Here is a 21,916-nt window from a genome sequence, read left to right as displayed (position 1 = left end):
ATTTTTTAGCAATAAATTTAGCTAAGGTGTGTACGTTGTTTTTTTAAGACACAGTGCTGTTTCACATGTAACAGACGTGTAAATGGAACTTTTATATGCACTGGGAAACCAAAAAATTCATTTTACTCCCTTTATCGTGGTCTGGAAGCAAATCCACGGCACCTCCGAGGCACGTACACCCGTGGCGGTCTCACGGGAGGGAATTCAGGCGCCACCGGGACGCACGGTTAACGCTTCTCCCTTCTAGGAGCCAGCGCCGCTCTTTGACCTGGCCATGCTCGCCTTAGACAGTCCCGAGAGTGGCTGGACAGAGGAGGATGGCCCCAAAGAAGGACTTGCTGAGTACATTGTTGAGTTTCTGAAGAAGAAGGCTGAGATGCTTGCGGACTATTTCTCCTTGGAGATCGATGAGGTGTGTATTCTTCACGTAAGAGTCCAGTTCTGCAGTTGGTCCAAGATCAGGATGAAAAGGCTGCCCACCCCAGCATGGAGCATATATGTTCACACCTTCACTCCCAGCTTGCATTTCTGGGTTACACAACCGTTTTCTTACTCTTTCATGCCCATTTCTGTTCCCAGAGTGAAGGACTCACGTGAGGGAGAGCTGAATCCCACGGTCCCCGCAGGCCACAGATTATGCCAAGCCACTTGCCTTCCTTGTTTCTTCATCTTATCCATTTAACCTTTGGGGCTTTCCATCTCCAAGTGTTCTTTAGTTGGTGAGCATATAGAAAGAAATAGTTGTTCTGCCTCATGTCAATACAGAAAGCTCGCTTTAAGTGCTTTGCTCTCCTGCCCCCAGGGCACCTGGCCACCCAGAGTGCAGGGAGGAGGACAGGACCCGGAGGAAGCAGCGGGAAACTGAACTTGATTAACTGTAACCATGTTATTTCTTGTCCCCTTGTCTTGGCCTCTCTTCCGAAAACGAGCAGGAAGGGAACCTGATTGGATTACCCCTGCTGATCGACAACTACGTGCCCCCTTTGGAGGGCCTGCCTCTCTTCATTCTTCGACTAGCCACTGAGGCAAGTGACCAAGCCGACCCCAGGTGTGTGGGCCGGAGGGAGAGGGCACAGGGCCACACCTTCGTCTGGAAGGATGATGAAGAGGGTAGAACAGCCCGAGGCCCCCTTCCCCCGCCTCCCCGGGCAGTACTCGGCAGTTATGCTGTAGATTTAATACCTAAGAAGTAACACTTGAAAAGCTTTAAGTGGTGTGCAGTCTCCACTTGGAAATGAAAGGTGTTTATTAAAGCCAGTACATACGTTGAGGTGTCGAATTCTCTTTGGACCAGGTGAACTGGGATGAAGAAAAGGAATGTTTTGAAAGCCTCAGCAAAGAGTGTGCTATGTTTTACTCCATTCGGAAGCAGTATGTATGTGAGGAGTCGACCCTCTCAGGCCAGCAGGTACTGTGGTAATAATGCCCATCAGCACCCGGGACGGGCACGGGCCCTCATATCACCTTTAGGAGATGAAACTGGCCGTCCCTGAGTTCCTAGGATTTCACTGCACAGGAGGGTTGGACACGGCGATCAGCTTTTATTCGTGAGTTTTGCTTCCTTCTGCTGGTCTGGAACGATGTCGCCGTCAAATGGAAGGACACAGGCCATCCCGAGGAGACATGGGAGGCTGTCTCCATCGTTAGCCAGTCGTGTGTCACCTCCGCCTTCCGGTCCCACGTCAGCCTCCCCGCGCTCGCCCGGCTCTGGCAGCCTTCTGCATCCGACCGGTGCTCTGCCGGGAAAGCAGGGCTGTACCGGGGCGGCGTCCCTGGCCCTTCTTACGGATGGGCTCGGCTGGACACACAAGGGCCTGGGTGAATGCCCTGCTTACTGCTGCCATCCAGACGTCATCGTCAGGATCAGACATGATGTTAGAGCCCGCTATAGTAAACTTCCTCCCAAATGGAAACAAAGTTTCCATGCGAGCAAGTCTCTTTCCCATGGCTCCTCTCACGTTCAGGCCTGTAGGCTCCCTGAGAGGCTGGCCAAAGAGGATGTGTCACCAGCACTGGCTAGAAAGCCCGTTGTAACCAGCAAGACTTCCCGGGCCCGGTACACGTCAGCCAGGAAACCATGCCCGCCGGGATGTGAGCAGGGTGAACGGGAGGTCTCTGACATCTAACGTGTCTCTTCCAGAGTGACGCGCCCGGCTCCTCAGCAAACCCCTGGAAGTGGACTGTGGAACACGTCGTCTATAAAGCCTTCCGCTCACACCTTCTGCCTCCTAAACGTTTCACGGAAGATGGAAATATCCTACAGCTTGCCAACCTGCCCGATCTATACAAAGTCTTCGAGAGATGTTAAGCACCGTCACTCTTGGACTCGGGGCTGTGCGGTTCCTGCACCGTGTCCTGATGAGGGTAGGTCTTATGGCTGAAGACTCCCGTCTGCCTTCTGACCCGTAGCATTCTTTCACCCTTGGTGGACTGACCAGAAATAAATTGTCAGACACATCCTAACATGATTCCTTATTTTTTTTTTTTAACGTTTATTTATTTTTGAGACAGAGAGAGACAGAGCATGAATGGGGGAGGGTCAGAGAGAGGAAGACCTAGAATCCAAAACAGGCTCCAGGCTCTGAGCTGCCAGCACAGAGCCCGACGCGGGGCTAGAGCTCACGGTCCACGAGATCACGACCTGAGCCGAAGTTGGACGCTTAACCGACTGAGCCACCTAGGCGCCCGATTCCTTATTAATACTTGAGGGGCTCAGTCGGTTGAGCCTCCAACTTTGGCTCAGGTCATGATCTTCGCGGTTCGTGAATTCCAGCCCTGCATTGGGCTCTGTACTGACAGCTTGGAGCCTGGAGCCTGCTTCCGATTCTGTGTCTCCCTCTCTCTCTGCCCCTCCCCTGCTCGTGCTCTGTCTCTCAAAAATAAATGTTGAAATAGGAATTACACTTGAAATTCTTATTGAAAATCTTGAAAATCTACACTTGAAAATTACTCCATTTTCACCTATAATATACCTGGCTGTGTTAAAAAAAATCCAAAAGTAGTTTGAAAGCCCTCTGGGCATCTCGTAATTCTAAAAATGCCCTGAAGATTTTACAGTTCTTGCTCTGGTTTGATTCTTTGTGTATTCTGGTAAATTTCTAATACTGGGTGATACAAATTATGTTGGTTCACGTGCCTTTTAAAACAGGTCCTGGGGGCACCAGGGTGGTTCAGTCGGTTAAGCCCCAGAACTAGAGTCCTGAACTAGAAGAGGCTCTGGTGACACTGAGTATGGAGAAAGGGGAATCGAGGATCTGTTAGCACCCTCAGTAACCTAAGCTAATTAGTTTATTCGTAATGAAAAAACCTTGAGAGAAGACAGAAGTCCTTACGGAATCTGTAACTGGTGCACATCTTAAACCAGCCTCCTTTGTTAAGGGATATGAGCACTACCAGCTTAAGTTCTCATTATTCTGACCTGAAGGATTACGTAAAAATACAAACCCGAGCCGTATGTGCCACTACCGTCAGATGCCTTTAATACTAGCCTGGTTCACAGAAATGTGCAGTGTGCACGGGAGGAACGCCTACAGTTTTGAGGTAAAATCCAGATGACAAGACTCCGTAAAGAACGTTCCATGGAAAGAACAGGGAACCGTCCCTTAAGAAAAAGTGGAACCATTCCCTTTGGAAGAGACAAACCTGTTGTATCACGAAAGAAGCAGGATCAGGTTCTACCACATAGAACTTCCAAAAAGTTGACAGGGCATCTCAGCAGCGGCCCTCCGGGAGCCCAGCGGGGCACAGGCTGAGCGGCCCAGGCGGGGTGAGGAGGGGTCACCTCACCCCTCCTACCCCGGGTCCCACTACTACGGCTGCGAAAGAAATATGTAGGAAATCCCCCCAGACTCATGACACCGGTTCCATATTTTAAAAACAAAAGGCTAACTGCTCTGAAGAGGGTAATTCGCAGAGATTTTCTTCACATCCGAGTTAGCTTCAGGATCTAATTCCAAGTCTAACTTTGTTATCTTACGTGCCCTGGACTGACTCATTAGACTTCTCGCGGTATTTGTTCTGAACATGCAACCACCATCTCCACAAACACCTCGATTCTGAGGGCAGAAGAGAATCACGGATCCTGCAAAGTGGCTCCGTGATAAAAGCCTCTTAAACTGGGTACGTTTAAAGACGCGACTGAAGTTCTTAAAAAGCTGTATATTCCAGATTATTTTCCATGAGGAGGAGACGAGAAGAGGGGCAGCGTAAGAGGCATGTGGCTGCCCCGATGCGTTGAAAGGCTCCCGTAACAAAATGAATGTGTCAGGAGCCAGCTGTGGTCAGCAAGAGGGTGTGTTTAATAGGGTCTTGGGCCGACTTCCCCCCCCCGCACCCCCCGCCGGGCTCGTCTGAGGTTTCATTCCACAAATCAGCAGCAGATGAGATACTTTACACGAGATACAGCACAGGCGATGTTGACGACAAAGGGCCCTACTCTTACCTTAGCGTCAGGCTTTGGACTTCCCCGGCCACATGCAATAAAGCAAGTTTTATATACACTCCCCGTATCCGTATCTTTTTCTAACATTTTCTTATATAAATTTAAATATTTTACAAAAAAAGGCTTCTTCCTCCAAACATAGAAATTTGAGTGAAACATACATTCCCCACGTGTGAACCTGTTTCTTCACTAAAATATAAATGCTATCTGATACGAAGGGTGAGTGTCTTTGACCGCTGGAGAGGACTGAAGTCTGAACTGCACCGTGGAGAAGGCACTTGTGTTTCCCGAGGTCTCCAGCCAAGTATCTCACGGGGCGCTCACAGAACCGCCGTCCTCTCGCCGTGACGAGAGCCCCGTCACGGAGGCCGCTGGGGGAAATGGTGAGTAAACTCGATTCTACAATTATGGAAATAAAAAGTAAAAACAGCACGGACCAGTTCTTAGTCTAGAATCAAATTACAAACAAAATCCAAAGCGTTCATTCATGAAGATTCAAACCGGTTTCATTCTCTCATAAATTATAAAATACAAAGGTGGCTATTTTACTGACAAGACTCAAACAGTACAGAAGGGGGTTTGTGTCAATGGACAGAAAGTCCCTCTGGGCGGGACCCCGGGCGCGGCTCCCGGGCGGAGGGGCGCCTCCTACTGCTGGGCCAGAAGTGCTGTCCTGTTGGCCTTCATCTTTTCCAGCCGCTTGGCCAGGTGGCTGTTGGTCATCTCCACCTCCTCGATCTTGTCCAGTGCCGTTCGTAACTGCGGACAGGGAGAGCCCAGTCACTTGACACGGTCACACACAAAACCCGGTGCCGCTTCAATGCCCCTGTCTGCGAGACGGGACCCGCTGGCGGCGCTGAACGGGGACACTGAGCGTCGATCACAGAAAGGACAGACAGACGGCAGGTGGAGGAACAGACCGGTGCTGAAACAAAAGGGAAACCTCTCCTTTTCCTTAGTCTCGAACTGACCAAAACATACAAGTAAACGGCAGTCACCGTGCAGGTCAAAACCCACCACGGAACAGGGAGAGACCCACCGCTGTTCCCTTAGGACTGGACCCAGGATTCAACTCCTTACGCCACGAAGGATCTTTACGTTTTAGGAACGTGAGCGCGCAAAAGCAGGTACCTCTCGCTGTAGCTTCCTCTTCTCCGCCTTCAGTTCGTCTTCCACCTTCTCCGCATTCTCGGCGGCGGTCTTATACCTCAGCACCTGGCCCTCGAGTCGGCTGACCTGTCAACAAGAGAACACGGGCCTCTGCTGACGGGCACCGGGAGCCCTTGGCTTGCAGCCACCATGGAAACGCAGCGTCATTACAAATCCCAAGTTGTCCCCTCACGGTGAGTCATGGGGCCTCTCGGAACCCAGCGGCTATTTATAGATGAGGAAGTGTCTCCTGAGAGGATTACAGCTGGACAGTCAACATAGGGCCAATTTCCCACGTCAGGTTTACGATGGACATATTAAGTGCCAAAGTAGCACTGCAGGATCCGACACTCTAAGTGGAAGAGCTTTTAGACTTCTTGAAATGTAGAATAAGGGATTTTCAAACTAAGGGACTTCCTGAAGTCCCCTGAAATATCTGGAAAAACCAGAATTACAGCTACGGTTTTCTACGTTTTCAATAGCGAACGGAAGGCTGAAGTGCCCTTCGGGGTCTCTTCTGCTGGCTTTCTTCTTTACTACGGAGCTTCTACAGAGATCCAACTGCAGAGACAGCCAACCCAAAGAAACCCAGGTACTCCTGGAGTCGGCCACTTAGATGCTGCAAAGGGACTTTAAATCTCTCGCCGCCATACCGAGAAGGTACTTACATTTTGTTCCAACGTGGTTATATCCTGTTCTGCTTTTGAAAGCTTAAATTTGTATTCACTAATTTGTCTATTGGCATCTCCTAGAACAGAAGAAGAGAATGAATCCTCTCCCGGAGGGAGTGAAGGTGTGACCCATGAGGCGCCGACACCCGCTGCAGCCCGGGAGAGGACGATGCGGTCTCCAAGACAGAAACGAATGCCCGCAGGGCAGCCACAGCGGCTCCAGCGGCCCGGGCCCTAGAACGAGTCTCCTGCGAGAAGCTCCGGCACCGATCCAAGCCTCCCTTGGACCGGGGAGAAGAAAATGTACCCTTCGCCCCACGACGTGCGTAGGCTGAACGTGGAGCAAGGAGCCCTGTCGGTGCCTCAGTGGCCCTGCCAACCTTGACCCGCTGCCCCCCGTCCAGGAGCCTCCGGTTTCCTGTACCTTCCCGCCTCCCGGGTTCCCTCCTGCTGCCACACCTCGGGTGCCCCGCTCTCCCACCGCTGACTGAAGTCCCCGGCAACCTCCGTCATGACTCTCCTTAGTCAACTGTGACTTCCTCCCTGTCGCTTTGATTTGCACTGTCTTTTCTAACACTGATCGTGCCCCTGAACGCGGGCCCTGGCTCCGCCTCCCTCGGTCTATCTGCGTCTTGCCGAGGGCTCTGTGCGTGTGCTTAATAAACATTTGCTGAAAGAAATGCTTTTCAGTAACGTGGGTAATGTGATGGGTCGACTTCTAAATCATTACTTGTACTTCTGACCTAAGCAGCACATCATTTAAAACAAGAAGTTTAGAAATTCCCTCCAGCAAACCAAATTTAACAAAAATCACTCGCCGAGGACCGAGCGATCTTTGTAACATGAGTCCTCTAGAGAGACGCCATCCCCGGGCCGGCGGCCTGCTCGCAACCCCCCGCCTAGAACACAGCCTCCCTGCCCGTGGCGCCGGCCCGGCCCCGGGACCTACTCTGCATGTCGATGAACTGCAGGTCCGAACCGTTGTGCAGCCCCGCCAGGTCGGCCGCCGTGCTTTCGCTGCGGGAGCACCTCTGCCGCTCTTCCTCCAGCTGCAGCTTCAGCCTCCGGATCTGCGGCGGAAAGAGTGGTCCATCACAAGATCCGAAGGACACGGCGGGCCCTCACCGGCCACACGGGTCGTGCACCCAGAACCGGAGTGCCCACCGCGGCACCGTGGGGGCCACATTGCCAGAGGCGCTGGCGACAAGCTGTAAAGCGGCGTCAGGAGGAGCCAGCCCCAGGACCAGGTGTGCCGATCGCAGCAGCCCCATCGTGTGTAGGCGGCTGCAACAGGTCTTTTCAGTGTTCTTCACTACTTTCATCAAATTGCTTTTTTGTTTTTAACTCTTTTATTTATCTTGAGAGAGAGCGAGAGCGAGCGAGTGCACGCACAAGCGGGGGAGGGCCAGAGAGAACCCCAAGCGGCTTCTGTGCTCTGTGCTACGCCCAATGCGGGGCTTGATCTCACAGACCGGGAGATCATGACCGGAGCTGAAATCAAGAGTTGGGCGCCCAACCAACTGAGCCACCCAGGCACCCCTAAAATTCCATTTTTAATAAAATTCCAAAGGGAGTTAGATGCTTTTGCTTTGTCTTAGAATTAGGTTACATATTCTACGTTAAGTATTCAGGAAACTTAAATATTAAAACTTAAATTCATATTAAATATTAAAATTGAGAAGTACATTTAATTAATATATTAAATTAGGTATTCCATATTAACATTAAAACTCAAATATTGGCTTAAATATATTAGTATGCAAAAATAACTGCAAATCTGTTTTTGAGTTGGCTACATAGTTGATCTACCTTACTGTGCCCAAAATAAAGGATGTTTATAGTCACTTATTCGTAATAGGTCCACACTGGAAATAACCCAAAGGTGACAGGAGGATAAACTAACTGTGGCACATCTAGACAGTGGAATTACTACCCAGCAAGGAGGAGAGCGGAGTGTGCGGTGTGGAAGACGCCAGACAAAAGAAGAGTGAGTACATAGTGTAGAATTCTAATTATATAAAACTCCAGAAAATGCAGACTAATCCCCAGTGACAGACAGCAGACCAGTGGTTGCCTGGAGAGTTGGGGAGAGGGAGGCTCAGGAAGGAAGGTTCACCAAGGGACACAGAAACTTGAGCGTTACGAATATTTCCACCGTATTGACTGTGGTCGTGGTGCCACCCGTATCGTTAAGGGTTGAGTAGTGTCCTTGCAAAATTCATACGAAGCTCTAACTCCTGGTACCTCAGAATGTGAACTTCCTTGGAAGTGGGAGTCCCTGAAGATGCATTTAGTTAAGCTGAGATGAGGTCATGCCGGAATAGAGTGGGCCCACAATCCAGTACGACTGGTGTCCTTACAAAAAGAATGCCATAAGAAGAGAGACAGACGGAGGGAAGACGCTGTGAAGACACACAGAAGGCTGTGTACGGGCCACGGAATGCCAAAGTCTGCCGGCAAACCACCAGGAGCCAGAGGAGAAGTGTGGAACAGATTGCCCTTCAGAAGCCTCAGAAGGAACCAACCCGGCTACTGCTGCCTCACCTGGGGCATTTTCTAATCTCCAAAACTGCGTAGACAAGAAATTTCTGTTGCTCTGAGCCAGCCAGTTCGTGGTACTTTGTTATGGCAGCCGCGGAAATGAATACGGTAGCTACATTTCTTTTTACCCTTTACGCACAGGCCGCTCATTCCGTACCAGTTATACCTTCGTAAAGCTGTAGGCTGCTTTAAATTGGCAAAGTGAAGAAACTAAAAAATACAACAAAAAGGAACTCTGGGTTGGAAAAAGACAAGGCCCGGTGGAGACAGGAGCCCTGCACATGGGGAACAAGGAGATGAGGCGAATGGACACGTACTTCATGCTCAGGCCTCCGGTGCAGCCTCAGTTCCCAGAATGCTGATGGAGAGGCTGGTACCCGCGCACGGGGGATCCGGGCACGTCTCCCTAGAAGACCATCTGCCTAGTCTAAAGTCAAGACCGACATACCCGAACGAAACACCCTGCCACATCAACTTCACCAAGACACTGACATACACTTAAAGCTTCCCACTGGCATTTTAGCTCTCCCTGAAACGTAAGGCCGAATGATACACATAAAAAAGCATCTGTTTGGAAATAAACTATGCAGACAGAAGAAATCAGAAAACAAAGCAATGAGCTATCAGGATAAGTGAAAATAACTGCATCCTGGAAATGACTGCAGAAACCGAAACCCAACAGAAGCATTCAAAGAGAAAGTTAAGAACGTTTTTTAAAAAGTAGAGCAAAAGAGGGGTGCCTGAGTAGCTCAGTCAGTTAAGCATCCGACTCGATTTCAGCTCAGGTCATGATCTCATGGTTTGTGGGTTCGAGCCCTGTGTTGTGCTCCTCGCTGACAGTGTGGAGACTACTTGGGTCTCTCTCTCTTTCCCTCACTCTCTGCCCCTCCCCCACTTATGCACTTGCTCTCTTGCGCTCTCTCAAATTAAGTAAACTTAAAAAAAAAAAAAAAAAAGCGAAAGAGATCAAAAGGGATGGGGAAACCAGAGAAACAAAAAGGTTAAAACACTGGTCCCAGGGGTCTATTGCCCCCTCCCCCAGAAATCAGAGCCATGTTTCCCCAAATGCCTATTACTCTTATCAGCAGAGGTCTGGGGAGCACCACAGCTCAGAACTACGATGGGGAGCTGCCTCTGGGACCAAGATGTGAGTCTCCCTGGGCCTCCTTCACCATTCATCATCAAGGGTCAAGGGTGAACACGATGATCAGGGGTCCAGGTGGAAGAGATGGCTTCCCTCGCTGTGACCCCATCAATAGTGGCCAGGGGAATCTTCGAGGACCAAGTACGCCACTCCCCCGATGGGGAAAGGGCGAGCTCTGCACTGGGAGGAAAGCCATGCTTCCCAGACACTTCCACCCTTTCAACACAGACGGTCGCCATCACCGTCTGCCTTGAGTGAACCAGGACTAGTCTTTCGTTCTCCCCATCATCATCACGTCCATCTCAAGAACAGTCATCCTCCTTCTATGCTCTTTCCTAAAGGGCTCTGTACAACTGCTCCTCACCCTTCCCAAAGCCTGGAACTCTGGGTTACCATTTCCCCCTCATCCTCAGTCTCTTCTCGGAGCTGTCTCCTCACCTAGTGCACTAGCAGAAAAACGCTCTCCCCTGAGAAGCTCCCTCCTGCAGCCCTCTGGCCTTCTGGAGATTGCTTCCACGGTCCTCCTACCACTGAGCCTGAGAACAGAACACATGACCTGCTTTCTGTGCTGTGCCCCAACTATTCTCCCTCGGTGCTCCCCAAAACTCCTCCTTTCTGACCTCTTCCCCTCCAATTCCACACACCTGCCACCCCTCCTCACTGCCAGTGCCCCACTCCTGCTTCACCATTTAGCTCCTGAACCTCACTCCCTCGAGAATAGCCTTGGCAATTTCAAGATACATGTAAGTAGAGGAGTGCTCTACAACTGATGTCAGTTTCTAGAACACCTCCTCTCCAAGGATCCTGCCATCTATCCCTTCTTGCCCTCACCATTCTCTCACGGGCACATACTAGATCTCCCACTAGATGAGGGTAGTCCCTGCATAAGTCAGTCCCATTCTCTTCTTTCTAATCTCTGTTCCTGATCTTTCCAGCTCCCTCTCTCAGGACCCAGAATCCCCAAAGCCTTCAATCCCACCAGCACCTCCCATCTTCTTTCCACTGGGTCCTGACATCTTCCCGGATTACCCATTAGCATCATTACCCACCTAATTTCTGGGGCCATGGTTTTCCGCCCTCACCTCCTCTGCCCAGTTACACTCCCTGGTAAAATCCAACTCCACCCACCCATGCCGGCACCTGTGCCACTCAACGTGGCTGCAGACACCCACGCGGTAGGCGTGTTCACACAAACCTCTGACATACTGTGTAACCGACATGCTCGTTATGTGTGCTGTTTACTGTCTGCTCTTCTTCCACAAGAATGTAAGGGCTACTCGTGCAGGAATTCTTTAACTGCTGTGTTCACTGAAATACGCCAAATGCCTGTTAAACAGTGCGCTCTCTTTAAACATTTGAAAAGACTGAACAGGAGTCAGTCATTCTAGGAGAAGATGGGAAGGGAGCAGATCAGTCAAGAAATTTCCCCAGGATCGAAGGACAGGAATTCCTAGAACTGACAGGGGCCCATACCACGCATGACAACCAAACCACGTCACTGTGAAACTTCCAAACACTAAGGGAAAAGTGTGGTATAAACAGCCAGAGAGGGTTCTACAGAAGGAGTCACATACAGAAGATGAAAAATAAGAATGCCCCTGAAATCTTTAACAGCCATACCGGAAGCCAGAGAACAATGAAGCAACTTCTTAAAAAAAAAAAGAAGGAAAATGACTGTCATGAAGAATTCTATACCTAAACTGTTAATCAAGTGAGAGAGTAAAATGAAAACATCAGGCCTCCAAAGTTAAGAAAAATTTACAGCCCATATACACCTTTCTCAGGAAGTTACTGGGGGACAGACCAAAAAGAGAATGAATAAAAAAGGAGGAAGTCCTAAGGCCTTGCAAAAGGGAATCCAACCTGAGCCACAGCAGAGGAAAGCCTAGGTGGCAACGAAGGGCAGTCCGGCTCTGCACGGAGGGAGCAGGCCATTAAGTTCCCAGGGGCACAGGTCGTGCTCCAAGAATCAAGGAGTGGAACTGAGGGGCGCCTGGGTGGCTCAGTCAGTTAAGTGTCTGACTTCGCCTCAGGTCATGATCTCGTGGTCCGTGAGTTCGAGCCCCGTGTCGGGCTCTGTGCTGATGGCTCAGAGCCTGGAACCTGCTTCGGATTCTGTGTCTCCCTCTCTCTCTCTGCCCCTGCCATGCTCATGCGCTCTCTCTCTCTCTCTCTCTCTCTCAAAAATAAGTAAACATTAAAAAAACAAACAAAAAAAAAGAAGTGGAATTGAGAGAATACATGGTGGACCTGAAAACGCTAACAGCAGATTTCACTACCGTTGCAGACTCTGTAGCCAAATTGGTCATAAATACACAGGAAACCAAGCAAAGGAAAAGCAAAGGCATGCTATGAACTCTGGGGGAGCCGGAGCCTCGAAGGACAGGGAAGGCACCCCTGGAATGTGGCCGGGCTCCAACGGCGAGTGGCGCTCGCAAGTCCCGATAAAACGCGTGGGCCGGGCGTGCTGTTCCTTCCGGAGGAGGATGGGGGCACAGGACAGAAGGCCACATGGGAGCTTCTACAGAGGGAGGCCAACAGAGAATGCCCAGAAGAACTGAGCGTGTGGGACGGAGATGCACAAGAGCAGTACGCATCGAAAGACTCTGCCAGACCAGGTGGGCACGGTCAGGGGTGAGGGTGGGGAGGCAGGGCAAGGAGCTCCTGTCTTCACTACAAGCTCTGTGAAACTATTTAACTCCTTCGACTCCATGTCCTGTAAATTTTTGTAAAAGAACAGGCAACAACGAAGAGACAAAATGGGCATCACCTTTTTACCCTTCAAATGTTGCTTGCGTACTGATGTTTGAAGTAAGCACCCTTCTTTCTTGTGTACATTTTAATCCGCTAACGTTTTACCCTGTGATTTAGTCCATTACGACCAACATTACCTTCCAATGAGAAGAATGCCTTTACCTGTGATAGCAGCTCTTCCTTTTCTCCAGCAAGTTTTCGTAGCCTGACGTCTAAAAAAATCGGAAAAGGCTGTAAACCAAATTTGTAATGATACAGTACTGGAACAATTAAAAATAATTCTTGAAATTCAAAAACAACAAACATTATCTGATAAACAGCTCACAGCTTTCTATTGAAGAGCTTCGAAGGAAATGCTTCAGTTAATGGTATTAAGGAAAAGTACTTAAATATTCAACACATATTTCCACATAGCTGATAGTTATCAAGGCACTAAATACAGCATTTGCTCCCAAGGGCAGTGATTTTCCATTTAAAGACAAACCAAAGTACAAAGATCACTTCCTTGTTTCAAAATGTGCAAGCTTTCACCGTAGGCAGACGACTCGAGCTGCCGGGGTGTTCTCGCAGGCTTGATGAAGCCTCACAGGAGCAGACACGACGTGGGGGAGAGGGGGTCTGGGCGGGGAGGCTGGACAGGGGAAGCAGGAACTCAGTGCCGAAGAAGCCAAAGGCCCACGCGGGCCAGTGGGGGCACACGGGGACCAACCCTGAGCCGAAGGCAGTCAAGGGCTAATCCGAGGCACGGCAGCTGGATCTCCGGGGCTCGCTCCCGGCCCGAGGGGAAGACGGCTGCTTCCCCGGCATGCATCAGAACTGGATCCTGGGCGCCTGGGTGGCTCTGGTGATTAAGCGTCCAGCTTCGGCTCAGGTCACGATCTCGAGGCTCGTGAGGTCAAGCCCCAGCCCCGCGTCGGGCTCTGTGCTGACAGCTCGGAGCATGGAGCCTGCTTTGGATTCTGGGTCTCCCTCTCTCTCTCTGCCCCCCCCCCCCCCCCCCCACTGTTCATGCTCTGTCTTTCCCTCAAAAACATTTAAAAAAACAATTAAAAAAGAAAACAACTGGATCTTGGACTGAGGGAGGACCACAGATGAGTAAAAGCAGCAGCTGACATCAAGCCAGCACCTCCCACAACCAACCGGGGTCACGGCTAAATGTAAATGCTGGTTTCCTCAGCACCTTTCAGATCAACAGAGGACACCCTGAGCTGCCCCCAGCCACACATTCAACGCATTCTCTAGAGCGGCTCCCACTGCCTCGCCTGCATCTGCTGTATCAAAGTGCTCTGTTTCTGCAATTCTGTGCATTAGAGAATGTGCTTACTAACTCTAAAAATGTTCCACCCCTCTGGGAAACCTACAATATCTATGAAAACGAAAAAAAAAGTTTTTTTTTAAACAAAAAAGTGAGCTGATAGAATTTCTGCCATTTTCCTTCCTCTAGAGCAGGATCTTGGTGGAGCCAATGGATGCACACCCGTGTGGTTTCCCAGGAGAGGTGTTATGAAAGTCTCGAGGGCTTAAATTTAAGAGGCTTAGATGTCAAGAGGCTCAGAGGCCCTGCTGTAGAAAGAACACTCCTGTAAGACCTGTCTTCTTGGTCATCTGCGGTGGCAAAGAGCTGCAGAACCGCAGGATAAGGAGCAGAGCAGAAAACCCAATTCTCTAAGAAGAACTTAAAACACACTTGGGAGCCCCCTACCAGCCCCCTGGTTCCCTGGGGTGCCTGTGCTGGGTTATCTCCTCCAGGAAGATTTGTATTTAGGTGAAAAAGCAATGTGTATACACCAACAGTGCCTCTCCCCAGGGGCCTTACAATGACCCAGATGCTGGTTTCCCAAGGTCAAGGATGCCTGGAGACAACGTGCCCAGATTTCTTCCTGTTAAGGATTCAGATACACCTCAGATGGCCCTTGTGTCGTTTCTGTTTTCCAAGATGGGACATGAATAAGCCGGAAGTCTTCTGAGGACGACATTAAATACCTGTCGACACAGCAGCGGCCGGTGCCTTACCTAGCGGACCTTCTCCCGCAGACTCCAAGACCTGAGCAGCCTCCTGGGACACCACAGTGATGGCTCCAACCACCGGTTCACGATGGACGTCACCATTGGGGGTGCCATCAGGGATTATAACTAAGCCATGCTTCTGTGGAGAAGGCAAAACCCACCGTCACAAAACACGGCTCACGCAGAGGCGGTACGTCCTGTGACAGGCAGAACGTGTGCCGCGGGTAACACCTGGTGAAAACTAGTTTACATGGAGCAGAGCTCTGCGGAAGAAGTGGCTTACTCCTGTCTACCGTGCACTGAAGGATGAGCACCGGTTTGTGTTTGGGCTACGAAAGACAACCAGACGAGAGGGAAGAACAAAGCAGCGAGGGACTTAACTCCGGGCCAAAGCTAACGTACCTCTCCTGTCTTCACCGTCTCCTTCGGGTCAGCCAGCTGCTCTCTGAGCGCATCTCGCTCATTCCTAAGGCAGGCAATGTATTCTCTCTGTTTCTCTAGGGCCTGGTTTTAGACAGGGTAGCAAGGGAAAGAACGGCACAGAAAAAGAGCAAGTGAAAGAGGGAGCAGAGAGCACCTAATTCAAATAAACACAGACAAGGGCAAAAAAGACAAGGGAGCAGTAAAAGCTTGGAAACCGGCAGTTAGGTAGACACGGGAGGAAATACAAAGTCTTGGGGACACACGTCTCCACAGGAGAGTTTTAACAGAAACTGGTTAATCGTGCATAAATTCGCCAAAGCATGCTTATCCCATCAGGCAGGAGAGCTGATCTTTCTTTCCCAGTCGATGAAAAGGAAAAAAAAAAAAACAAAAAAAAAAACAGGAAAAGGAAGATGAAGACAGCAATAATATTAAAATGAAGTTTTCCTTACTGATCTCCTTACTACATTTTCATCTGGTGACCAATACAAACAAATACATCTCACGTTTAACTAAAATACTTCATTCAAGAACATAGTGAAGTTTAATTCAAAAAATTAATTTAATTTAAACTTTTTTTTAAGTCAGAAAATTTCAACGGCCCTGGAAGAAAAAAACACCAGTATGCACAAGGTATTTTAATTCAATACTGGCCGTAGTGATTGTTCTCTAAGCAGTGTGGCAAAATATTCCTCAAATACCATCTAATTCAAAATAGCTAACCTCCAAAGGGATCCCCAAGGACCTGTTTTTCGTTAATTTACTTAAATACAATTAAGAATCATCTGGTTTTCTGATGCACCTTTCTGAATGTGAAAACCGAAACTAAAATACTGACAAAACCAAAGGAGCCCGCGTACGGAGCGCAGCAGAATAAGGGTCTGGGGATCAGGCTTTTGAGTGGTGGCAGGTCCCGACTTACCTATGTCTCAGACTCCCCATCTGAAAAGCAGAAGGGACAACAGCAGCCCCGCCCCAGGTACACGGTGTGGGCACTGCTGCAGCACCAGAGCCCCGGGGAAAGCTCCGGAAAAGCCGCCCCCCGCCCGCCGTTTGCACCTGGAGCCCCCCACCACTGCCTGGACCTCACAACCGTCGGAGCTGAGGAGCCGAGGGTGGCGGTGGGAGAAGCGGGCATGCAAGCGGGAGAAGCAGGTGACAAACCAAACCTGCCCCAGGTAATGAAATAACCCAGACTTCAAAACGTACCCCAGGCAAGCAGTCTATGCGGACAGCTGACGGGTGACTATTTTTAAAAAGCCTCTCTCTACACGTGTTCGTATATTTAATATTTTCTACCCACAACCCCATTAATCCAAGAAATTAAACTACAACAGGTAACTCTGCTCTCTCGGTTTAGTGGGCTAGAAATGAGCCAACTGCTTCATTACTGACTGGGGAACAGGTGGGCGACGTTCGAAATCCTTACAAATCCTACTGTGCACCCAAACTGGCAGTCAGTAAATAAGGGATGCTAGCAATGACCTCTGTGCAGCTCCAACTATACAGCAGGCGCTGCTACAAAGACATAAAATCCGCCCTAGTATGTTTACATATATAATCTCTCCCTTATATATCCTGTACTTGTGTTATCCCCATTTCACAGATGAGAAAATTGAGGCCCAGAGAGGTTATGCTTTTCTTGCCCAAAGTCCCAGTAAGTGCCAACGCCAGTTCTTTTCAGTTCCAAAGCCTTTGCATACTTTTTCTACATCACAGCCCTAAAAAAGCCACAATTACGTTTCCTTACTGTCGTCTCAATGTTGCTGGAAAAGCAGTGTGTAAGGGCAAGTCCTACTCCTTGCTCACCCAAACTGCAACGTCAAGATCTCATTTCTTTTCAACAATTTACATTCACACCATATGGTGTGTCTTAAGTCTGCCTATAAGTTGATACTTTGAGTTTCTAGCATCATGAGGCATTTACCCCGACCCTTCACGCTAATACTCCCATGCCATTCCATTAACGACAAGTGTCACATCAGGACAAAAAAGCACAAGCAATACTTTCCCATCTGTTGACAGACACCCGGACCTCCGCTCGGTTAGAACCTGTGGGTTATCGGTATCTGCGTGCACAGTTACGCGTGCATCACCACACACAGCTGGGTCAGTGATCACAGCCACGGCATGCTCCACAGAAACACCAGCACTGAATATACACGGTCTCTCAGGAACGGACCAATTTGAAACTGGACATTCTAGCAAATGCTGGTACGTGCCATTCGCTCCTCTTTCTACGTCTTCTGGCAATGGACAGCTTTACTTTTGGACTTTTTAAACTTCATCTTCCCATAATTATGGACGGGAAAATAAAATACATCCTATAAGTTCTCCCACTTCACCACAAAGTTTGGAGACTACCAAAATACCTTATAACTGGAACAAATGTACTCACGCCGGATCTGAAATCCTCTGTAGTACCTGACCATAAAACCACTACCCTGTGTTTGCACTCAGTAATAGCTCATGCAGCAGATTTTTTTCTTAGGGTAAAAAGTACATGCTTGTGGAGATCAAAGAATTCTTTACCCCTGACCTGACCTCAAATGCTAGTGTCAAGAAGTCTGGAAGATACGTATAACAGGCTGCACTTTTGGGCAACAGGTTAACTCTCCATATAATTGCACAGGGGCAGAAATATCTTTCGTCAGAATGGGACTGAGTCTCACCCTGGGCTATCTAGATCGAAAAGTCCTTTGGATGCATTTATTCTACATGTAGCCACCTGGCACTTAGAGCTGCTTTCGGGCTGTGTGCACGACTACAAGGATCAATGAAGGAAGAACTAAAGAGAACCAAACTGTAGCATGAAAATAATGGCCATGTTCCTTTATTAAGTTACTAACTTGAAATCTTGAAAATGAAGCTAGAGGCAAGTGGTGCATTAGGGAGTCACTGACTGTGTTGAAAATGCGTCTTGGGCAAGTCACGGGAGGGCATCAGGATGGCTATCGGAAAAACGGAAAACAGGTGTTGGTAATGGAACCCCTACGCAGTGCTCGATGGGAATGTGAAATGGGGCAGTGGCTGTGGAATACAGTGTGGCTGGTCCCCAAAAAACTTAAACATACCATCGCCATATTATGCAGCATTTCCACTCCTGGGTATACAGCCGAAGAAATGAAAGCAGGGTCACAAAGAGGTATTTGCAAACTCATGTTCACAGCAGCACTATTCACAACAGCCAAAAGGTGGAAGCCAACCACGGGTCTGTCCACCAACAGACGAGTGGATAAACAAAACGTGGTGCGTCCGGACAATGAAATAGTTCTCATTCGGTCTTAAAAAGGAAGGGCATTCTGACACCTGCCCCACCACAGAGAAGCCTTGAGGACCCGATGGGAAGTGAAATAAGGCAGTCACAGAAGGACAAAGGCCGTCTGATTCCGTCTGATAATTACGTGAGGTGCCTAGAGCAGTAAGTCCGTAGAGACGGAGCGTGGAATGGTGGCTGCCGGGGGCTGGGGAGGAGGGTGGGGAGCTGGCGCTTAACGGGCACAGTTTCAGTTGCGCAGGGCGAAGGAGCCCTGGAGACGGACCGTGGTGACGGTAGCACAACACTGTGGACGTACTCAGGACCACCGAACTCGACGCCGAAAACTAGTTCGAGTGGTAAGCTGTACGTTATTTGTACTTTACCATAATTTAGAAACTTTCCCAAAAAAGTCAAAGGAGGGACCAACTACTAATACATGCAACTTGGGTGAATCTCCAGGGAACTGTGCTGAGTGAAAAACATAACCCCAAAGGGTTAAATACTGTATGATTCCATTTCTGTGATAGGGCTCGTAGTGGCCAAATCACAGAAATGAGAACAGACTGGCGGCCGCCAGGGCTCGGCAAGGAGTAAGGGAGGTGGTGGACAAGGCCATGAAAGGGCAACTGGAGGGATCCTTCGTGGTGATGAGAATGTTCTGTGCTTTGCCTACATCAAGGTCAATATCCTGGCTGTGGCACTTTGTAAGACGGGACCTTAGGGGAAAAGTGGATGAAGGGCATACAGGATCTCTCTGTATTACTTCTCACAATTGCATGTGAAATTCTTTAAGTGTAACTTAAAAAAAAAAAAAAAGCCAAAGGAACATATTATTATATACCACACAGAAAGAAGATAGCCACTTAGTCATTCAGTAATGCCAGGAAAACTTAAAAGTCAAAAAATTTGTGTCTCAACTATCAGCACATCTTTTTGGTAGAAAAAAATATTTTTGTTTTATTTTGAATAGCTATTTTATTGGACTGTGTGGGTTGGGGTTTTCCTATGGCTGATCCAAAATAATCAGTTTAAATACTAAGATAATTACACAAAGTGGAAATCATGGAAGGTCCTAAAAGAAGACCATTCTGGATTGTGACCAGACTTCAACCAAACTTTCAAACTACTCCTTAGTGCCACACATTTTTCACAGCTCATTTTAAATTCCCCAAGTAAAAATTTCAATGAGATCAGCAGATGACAATCAAAATTTCCAAACTCTTAACTGTTGTTAATTTATATTCCAGAAGGCTCTTCTAATTTGGGGTGGAATTTTAGAAACTGCATTATTTAAATATAAGAAATTCTAAAAAGGTAGCTTTATTTCTTTAAAACTTTTGGTCTACCAAACTCTTAAGAAGTAATTTTGTTTCCCATGTGTTCATTCCTAAGAGGATAGGTCCCTGGAGGGATGAGAAGCACCCGAGAGCCCTCCCAACAATGAAGGACATGGACCCAGAGGGCTTCTCATCCCGGGTCCACGCAGGCGCTCTTGGGGGTCTGTGCCAACTTCCCCCCACGCCACCAAACCTTGTCAAGCAGAAAAGGCTTTTTCACCACGGTCTTGGGACAGGGGCTTCCTCTGTCTGCTGCGTCCCCCGCAGCCCCTTCCTGACGAGGAAAGCGCTGCTCTGGCAGCTGTGGCTGCGTGGAAGCCCCGCCGCACGACCCGGAGTCCACGCCAGGAGACGGGGCACGTGTCAAAGGGGTGACACAGGAGGAACTGGGGGGCATTTTTCCAGCCTCCTGTGTGCCTGGAATCTACCTGAAGGCCTCAGGGAAAAAGCACTGAGGACTTTCCTCATCGGGGCCCCTGCTTTGGGGAGTCATGGGGTCATAATTAGAGATGACGTCACAGTTTGGCAGCCCTGGCCAATCTCACATTCCTATCCACTTCCGTAACGACGATGATGTTAATCTCCCCTATTTTATTCACCAGGGATTTATGGGATACTAATTACTTGTCTTCTACCCCCACTCACTGTTCTCTCGCTTCTCATCCAAAATTCTTGCAATGTAAGGATATCAAGTTACCCACAGAGTTTGAATTAAATGCCTGTGGCTGCTTCTGGATAAGAATCCTGGGGAAATAAACTTCCCTAGAAAGTTCCTACTTGTAGGTTTCAGAATCCCACAGTCAGCTAGAAAGAAGAGTTCCTTCCAGGCACGGGATCAGGTTTCCCCCTGGAAGTTTTGTTCTTCTTCTGCTTTTACTCACATTTCCGTGCATAAATGCTCAAAAATAACCCAAAGAATGGATTTTTAGGAACCTCTAGGTTAAATTCTATTGGCCTGTTCCTCATCAATGAGCTTCAGACCAAAGCCCAATGTCATCTCGTACCCTAATGTGTTTATCTTTCCAAAGAAGTGTCTCCTGGAGGTCAAACACCTCTTTTGTCATGGTGTCTATTTTCTGCTGCATTCGTTGATTCTCCTGCAGAGGAAGAGGGGAGAGAAGTAATAAAAAAGCAGAAAGAAAAATGGAGGGGGTCAGAGGGAGGCAAACAGACAGAAATAAAGCTGGTAAGGAAACTTTAAAAAGGGAGAAAGAAAGTCTGCGATCAACAGGAAAAGCCAGAGTTGCTTGCTAAAGGGCAAGATGACATCCCGTGTCTCGGCAGCACGACTCCCCCTGGCTTGCCACAAGGAAACCGGGAGTAGCTGTTGCAACCACAGCTATGGGGCAGCAGGCCAGGCGGGGCCTCTGTGTGCATGCGGCCCCACGTGTGCTCCTCTGGAAACGGACTCTCCCCAACATGGAACGACTGACGTTTCTAGAGAGGGAGACGCAGATTTGCTTATGGACAAATGATCCTTATCACCGAGACCAAGCAGTGGCTTTAAACTTCCTTTCTTGAAGCACAGCTGAAGAATACAAGGGAGCCGTATCTCAGCTGAATCATTCTGAACTTGTCAGCAGAACCTACGGTAGCAAGAGTACCATGAATTGAATAAACAGTCCTGTTGGTTTTTAGAAACACTGGAACGCAGTGTCCAGGGAATCCTAAACAACTGTCCTCCTCAGGCAATGAGGCTCAACGTGTATCCTTTTATATTTAACAGGTTTGCTTTTAAAAGTTACTGGCAAATTACCATCTCCTACCTTCTCAACTTACACATTTCTCATCTACTTAACCACGCAAGACCTCAAAGCATTATTTTGTCACATTCAAGGTTTGGCAGTTATACGTAAACATGGGTATTCACATCTGAGAGATGTCAATTCTAAACATAAAAACTCCCAAAACTAAGGTTTTTTTTAAAGTTTGTATATCCAGCACCCCCGGCTTTTAGAGAAACCACGGTGACAAGTTACAGGAATCAAGCATTACAATTCCTCTTAAGCACAATCATCAAATTAAAAGCTAGAACACTTAACCAATTCTGACTTAAGCTACTGAATTTGAGAGGCAGCTGCCAAAGCAGTTTTACTATTCTTTCCAAATCAAAAACGGGGAAAAGTATACATCTTAATTAGAAGAAGAAATAACAAGTGGCTGGCATATTGACACAAAAAACACAAAAGG

General features: G+C 48.6%; 2 protein-coding genes and 1 long non-coding RNA gene across 23 annotated transcripts in view; 2 read left to right on the top strand and 1 right to left on the bottom strand.

Annotated features, from left to right (window-relative positions):
• The window catches only part of MLH1 (mutL homolog 1), a 43,452-nt gene extending 40,989 nt beyond the window's left edge, over positions 1-2,463 (top strand). The window contains exons 16-19 of one of the 2 annotated variants that reach the window (XM_019418653.2): positions 248-412; positions 933-1,025; positions 1,295-1,408; positions 2,141-2,463. In XM_019418653.2, coding sequence (XP_019274198.1) covers positions 248-412; positions 933-1,025; positions 1,295-1,408; positions 2,141-2,308 — 540 coding nt within the window. In that variant the 3' untranslated portion in view covers positions 2,309-2,463. Of the gene's footprint in view, positions 1-247; positions 413-932; positions 1,049-1,294; positions 1,409-2,140 lie in introns of those variants that run through there. The other variant, XM_053904035.1, reaches the window with a different exon arrangement.
• A 2,462-nt stretch (positions 2,464-4,925) lies between these two features.
• LRRFIP2 (LRR binding FLII interacting protein 2) overlaps positions 4,926-21,916 on the bottom strand; it is a 105,392-nt gene continuing 88,401 nt past the window's right edge. For 10 of the 20 annotated variants that reach the window (XM_053904015.1, XM_053904022.1, XM_053904021.1 and 7 more), the window contains 8 exons: positions 20,731-20,823; positions 15,110-15,211; positions 14,714-14,846; positions 12,863-12,912; positions 7,211-7,331; positions 6,259-6,338; positions 5,573-5,677; positions 4,926-5,200 (listed from right to left, as the gene is read on the bottom strand). In XM_053904015.1, the coding sequence (XP_053759990.1) occupies positions 5,090-5,200; positions 5,573-5,677; positions 6,259-6,338; positions 7,211-7,331; positions 12,863-12,912; positions 14,714-14,846; positions 15,110-15,211; positions 20,731-20,823 (795 nt within the window). In that variant the 3' untranslated portion in view covers positions 4,926-5,089. The remainder of the gene's footprint in view (positions 5,201-5,572; positions 5,678-6,258; positions 6,339-7,210; positions 7,332-12,862; positions 12,913-14,713; positions 14,847-15,109; positions 15,212-20,730; positions 20,824-21,916) is intronic. The other 10 variants (XM_053904023.1, XM_053904025.1, XM_053904028.1 and 7 more) reach the window with 2 other exon arrangements.
• On the top strand, positions 5,677-6,941 carry LOC128777351 (uncharacterized). The gene is made up of 2 exons (XR_008422650.1): positions 5,677-6,250; positions 6,343-6,941. It is a non-coding gene; the product is annotated as an uncharacterized LOC128777351 (long non-coding RNA).

The sequence above is a fragment of the Panthera pardus genome, unplaced genomic scaffold (assembly GCF_024362965.1).
Source record: "Panthera pardus isolate Hobbes unplaced genomic scaffold, ASM2436296v1 HiC_scaffold_16, whole genome shotgun sequence".
NCBI lineage: Eukaryota > Metazoa > Chordata > Mammalia > Carnivora > Felidae > Panthera > Panthera pardus.
Note: the sequence above shows the minus strand (reverse complement) of the source record. Positions and strands in the feature narration are given on the sequence as shown.